Genomic DNA, 6,000 nt, shown 5'->3' with positions numbered 1-6,000 from the left:
TGAATTTCAAGGGATAGAGTGAGATGCCAAAACTGTTCAGAAGCAAAAAGCTACTGGTCCCGCTCATCTAATTGGAACTAAGCTTCATTGATGTATTGGAATTTAGTGTATATTCTCTTCTTTTTATCCTATTTTGTTTTCAGTTGCTTAGGGATAAGCAACAATTTAAGTTTGGTGTTGTGATGAGCGGATAATATATACGCTTTTTGGCATTATTTTTAGTATGTTTTTAGTATGTTTTAGTTAGTTTTTAGTATATTTTTATTATTTTTTAGTTAAAATTCACTTTTCTGGACTTTACTATGAGTTTGTGTGTTTTTCTGTGATTTCAGGTATTTTCTGGCTGAAATTGAGGGACCTGAGCAAAAATCTGATTCAGAGGCTGAAAAGGACTGCAGATGCTGTTGGATTCTGACCTCCCTGCATTCGAAGTGGATTTTCTGGAGCTACAAAAGCCCAATTGGCGTGCTCTCAATGGCGTTGTAAAGTAGACATCCTGGTCTTTCCAGCAATGTATAATAGTCTATACTTTGCCCGACATTTTATGGCCCAAACCGGCGTTTCAAATCAGCTCAAGAATGCCCAACATTAAACGCCGGAACTGGCATAAGAATGAGAGTTAAATGCCCAAACTGGCACAAAAGCTGGCGTTTAACTCCAAGAAAAGTCTCTACAGATGGAATCTTCAATGCTCAGCCCAAGCACACACCAAGTGGGCCCGGAAGTGGATTTTTATGTCATTTACTCATTTCTGTAAACCCAAGCTACTAGTTCTCTACAAATAGGACCTTGTTCTATTGTATTATCTATCTTTTGATCATTTTTTATGTTAGGATCATCTTCGGATGTCTAGTTCTTAGATCATTGGAAGGCTGGCCATGCGGCCATGCCTAGACCTTGTTCTTATGTATTTTCAACAGTGGAGTTTCTACACACCATAGATTAAGGTGTGGAGCTCTGCTGTACCTCGAGTATTAATGCAATTACTATTGTTCTTCTATTCAATTCAGCTTGTTCTTGTTCTAAGATATCACTTGTTCCTCAACTTGATGAATATGATGATCCGTGACACTCATCATCATTCTCACCTATGAACCTGTGCCTGATAACCACCTCCGTTCTACCTTAGATTGAGTGGATATCTCTTGGATCCCTTAATCAGAATCTTCGTGGTATAAGCTAGAATTGATGGTGGCATTCAAGAGAATCCGGAAGGTCTAAACCTTATCTGTGGTATTCTGAGTAGGATTCAATGATTGAATGACTGTGACGAGCTTCAAACTCCTGAAGGCTGGGCGTTAGTGACAGACACAAAAGAATCAATGGATTCTATTCCAACCTGATTGAGAACCGACAGATGATTATCCGTGCCGTGACAGGGTGTGTTGAACATTTTCACTGAGAGGACGGGACTGTAGCCACTGACAGCGGTGATGCCCAACATACAGCTTGCCATGGAAAGGAGTAAGAAGGATTGGATGAAGACAGTAGGAAAGCAGAGAGACGGAAGGGACAAAGCATCTCCATACGCTTATCTGAAATTCTCACTAATGAATTACATAAGTATCCCTATCTTTATCTTATTCTTTATTCATATATCATCTATAACCATTTGAATCTGCCTGATTGAGATTTACAAGGTGACCATAGCTTGCTTCATACCAACAATCCTCGTGGGATCGACCCTTACTCGCGTAAGGTTTATTACTTGGATGACCCAGTGCACTTGCTGGTTAGTTGTGCGAAGTTGTGAAATTATGTTTAGACCATGGTATTGAGCACCCAAGTTTTTGGAGCCATTACCGGCGATTGTTTGAGTTGTGAAAAGTAGAGATCACAATTTCGTGCACCAGATTACATGACAAGTGCAGATAGTGAAACATGTCAGATCAAAAGGCATATCAAACCTTAGGCTAAGTAGAATAAAAATTGGAGGATACCCCCTTTGAATATTCGAAATATCAATAAAACCTTCATGTCATTATCAGAAACCACATAAATTGTACTAGACTGCTAAGGCAAATTGCAATTTCAATAACTAATCTCAGATATCCATTCTACTTTCTATTTGATATGATCTCCTTGGAAAGCATAAATGATCTGAAGCATTTGGTATTCACAAAATTCAATGCTGTTTATTCAGATGACAGTGGTGTTTTAAGAAGAAAGGAGCGGTTAAGCCAAAAAAGTCTACCTACTGTATGTCACCAAAATAATCAAATATACAAGAGAATGTTAAAGTAGCTGGCATGTTGAAAATATTCAAAGTGCTACAGGGATATATTTTTCATATCAAGTAGTTGTAATGTTTTCAGAGCAATATTTGGTGAAAATTTTCTATTGGTGAAAATTTTCTGGTTCTTATACTGATTTGGCAACTCCTATAATAGATAAGGACTTAAGTGCAGCCACCACTACCGATATAATCCTAGACAAGTTACAATAGGAACTAAGGAAAGTATTAATTAAATCAAAAGGGAGCTGCATACTTACACTGTCAACAATAATTACGTCAACTGAACTACTACGGATTAAGGTATCCACAAGACTAAGTGCTTGTTCACCACAATCTGGTTGTGAAAGCAACAAGTTTTCAGTATTCACACCAATAGATTTTGCAAGTGCCTTATCGAGAGCATGCTCAGCATCAACAAATACATAGTAGCCTGCATGAAATGAAGATATGAATGCCAGCATAAACTAACTACAAAATCCTTAACATAGATTCCTTACAAATACATCATAGTAGTAAACAGACAGCCCTTCTTACTTATCTTCGGTATTATGATGTTATTAATTGTGGTAACTTCATTTTTATGATCAAAATAGCATATATATTAAGCCTCAATATTGATATAGCCCACCAAGATACTTGTAGTACAAATTTTAAATTATACACATTATACCTCTTACTTCTCTCTCTGCCAAAAGGATAAGAGAAGTGAAAAACAGAACACAACCTGTTCACAACTAGAAACTAGCTAGGTGCTAGCAACTACAAATTGTTACTGCAGTGTAGAAACAGTGATTAATAAGGAAGTAGAGATATTTAACTAGTGATTTGCCACTTCCAAATCATAATTGAGTTACAAGACACTGACACTGGGATAGGCATTCATTCGGTGTTACAACAGAAAAGAATGCATCCACTGTATTATCACAATGTATATAGAAAATCAAAGGGAGGGAGATTAAAGCAAATGCCTCATGTGATTGACAATAACATATTGACAAGTTGACAACTATAGGGGTTATGGTCACATTACAACCAAAAACAATATTTTTTCAGAAATTAGGGACAAAAATTATCATTAGGGACAAAAATTAGCATCTATAGATAACCTCCTTGCTTCTGTACCTCTGAAATCACATGTAAAGCAAGAGTTATTTTTTCAGAAGGCTTTGGACCATATATTTTCACAACACGTTCCTACAACAGTTATATATAACAATCAGCTTACAACTATCACCCAATGAAACAATGAACCATGAACTAAGAGACATATTTCTACTTTATTTATCTCTTATCATATCAGATGAAATTGTGGAAGCATAATTGTCACGCAGTTTCCAAATTAACATAGCAAATTAAACGTGGAACGTGGAAGGAAAATTAGAAGTCAGAGCAAAGTAGAAAATCTTTTCACCAACGACCAACTAGATTAATTTATATAAAAGGTTCAATGTTTGCAAACGCAGAATAAATTAGCAAGAAACTTTGTTATACAAGAATTTAAAGATACCTTTGGAAGTCCACCAATTCCCAGTGCTATATCAAGAGCAAAAGGGGAAGAGGAGAGAAGAAGATGAAGAATACTGAAACCTTCAGAGGCGTGATCGAGAGAGTTTCTGAACCTAGACGAAGAACAATTTTTGGTTTTTTATTTTTTTAATATGTTTAACTCAGATGAAGAATAATTTTGATTTTTTGTTTTTTTAATATGTTTTTATTTTCTTGTTTCAATTATTTGAAACTATAAATTAGGGTTAACTGAATTCTAAAATTTGATTAATTTAAAAGGGTATTTTTGTCTAATTAAATAAAGGAAAGATGTTTAAGATTTTTTTATAAAATTAAATAAAAAATATATTTTTATTTTAATTTAATTAAAGGGGTGTATTAGTAAAAATGGTGATATAATATATATTTAAAAAAAATTAAATGCTGATGTGAAAAAAAAGCCACATGGCTTATTTCTATTTGTCCTTATTTTAAATATATCGGTACCTATAAATTTATCATTGTACCGTAGCAATCACCAATCTAAAATTGCAAATACACTTTAACATAAGTTAATACAAACGTTGAATATACAACATGGGAACTTATAATTTTTATATATAAGTGAGGGCATTTTAGTAATTTTCTTCTTTCGCTTGGATTTCGCAAGTTTCGTAGGGCGAGTATATCTACTTCTATCTCCGTCTCCATTTATTTATGAGGGTGGGTCATATAATACCTAACTTTTATCATTTTCTAATCGTACTAAAAATTTAGACGTTACTTATATAATAATTCGAGTTTTTGAAAAATAAATAATGAATTATTCATGATTTATTTATTTATTGAAAATTTTATTTAAAAAATATTATTTTTTTAAAAATAATTAAATTAAATTTTATGAATTTTTGAGTTTAAAATCTATTAGGATTTTTGAATAATTTTTATTTTTTATACTAGAAACTATTTGTTAACATTAGTCTTAATTATCTTCCTTTCTCCTCATGCAGCGAATGAACTTAACAAAAGAAGAGAAGGAAGAGAAGTTGAGAGAGAGTGGGACGAGAGACCTTAGAACCGTGAAGCCTTCTTTCAAGATTTTTTGTGATTCGTAACTCCAATAAAAAATTTAATCCGACAAAAGTGTTTGTATCCTCTTTTTCTACATTAGCACCACTTTTAATTGGTTAAAGTTGATGGTGACGTAGTTTCCCTATCTCTTAAGTTCAGTCAATTGGAGATCCGATTTCAGACATTTTTTTTGTAGCTCAGTCAAAAAGTTATTCCGTAACTTCGAGTATTTTGATTTCGTACAAAAGTAGGATTTCGATAATTTTTCACTAATTAAATTTGTATTGGATAAGCGAATGGTTGTTATGATTGATTATTGATGGTGTTTGATTGACTTTATATTAAAGTTTGTTGATATATTATTATATGTGATTAAACTTGTGATTTGGTCATGTTTGTGCTGCCCAAACTGTGATAATGAGGCTGATTTGGAGATGTTATTGTGTTAGCTTTTGAATAAAGTGGGTGAGGTTTAATGGCCGAAGAATTAATTTAAAAACTGTAAAAAATTGGTAACCGTAAAACTCAAAAACAGATTAAAATTTAAATGTATATTTTAAAAAGAAAATAAGTAGGATTTCGGTTCTCGGTGAAGAGAAGAATTAGCCAAGAAGAATTATTTTTAAGGAAATATACTAGTATTTTTATTGAAAGATTGAGTTTAATATTATAATTATATAAGTTTTTCGGGTATTTTGGGTAATAAATAGAGTTTAGGGATAAAAATGGGTATTTTATAAAAATTCAGGGTTATTTATATAAATATAAAACAACGTGAAGGTTTAAATATAATTTTATAAAATATTGAAGTCAAAAATAAAATATTAAAGAATTCATGGTCTAGAAAGTAATTAATAAAAGTTTGAAAATAAGGTTTTATAAAATAAATTTTAAGAGTATTATAAATATTATTTTAAATATTTGTTTAACATTACTCATTTACATTAGAGTAAATTATTATTATTACAAATTACTATTTATCAGGATATTATTTTATAAGAATATTATTGTATGTATTATGAAAAAATAAAACAGAGAGTGGTAAATTGACAAGTTTTTCTAAAAACTTTAGAAAGATAAATCTAAGTTAAGGATATTGGTGCACGAAATTGCAATCACACTTTTGCAATTTGCACAACTAACCAGCAAGTGCACTAGGTCGTCCAAGTAATACTTTACGTGAGTAAGGGTTGAATCCCACGGAGATT

At 32.3% G+C, this 6,000-nt stretch overlaps 1 protein-coding gene across 1 annotated transcript in view; it reads right to left on the bottom strand.

Annotated features, from left to right (window-relative positions):
- Window positions 1–2,398: 2,398 nt before the first annotated feature.
- Window positions 2,399–6,000, bottom strand: part of LOC127740536 (DNA repair protein recA homolog 3, mitochondrial-like) — a 30,646-nt gene continuing 27,044 nt past the window's right edge. Inside the window, exons 2-5 of the mRNA XM_052251569.1 lie at window positions 3,744–3,855; window positions 3,359–3,430; window positions 2,494–2,640; window positions 2,399–2,428 (exon numbers count right to left, since the gene is read on the bottom strand). Coding sequence (XP_052107529.1) covers window positions 2,399–2,428; window positions 2,494–2,640; window positions 3,359–3,430; window positions 3,744–3,855 — 361 coding nt within the window. The remainder of the gene's footprint in view (window positions 2,429–2,493; window positions 2,641–3,358; window positions 3,431–3,743; window positions 3,856–6,000) is intronic.

This window comes from Arachis duranensis, chromosome 7, assembly GCF_000817695.3.
Source record: "Arachis duranensis cultivar V14167 chromosome 7, aradu.V14167.gnm2.J7QH, whole genome shotgun sequence".
Classification (NCBI taxonomy): Eukaryota; Viridiplantae; Streptophyta; class Magnoliopsida; order Fabales; family Fabaceae; genus Arachis; species Arachis duranensis.
Note: the sequence above shows the minus strand (reverse complement) of the source record. Positions and strands in the feature narration are given on the sequence as shown.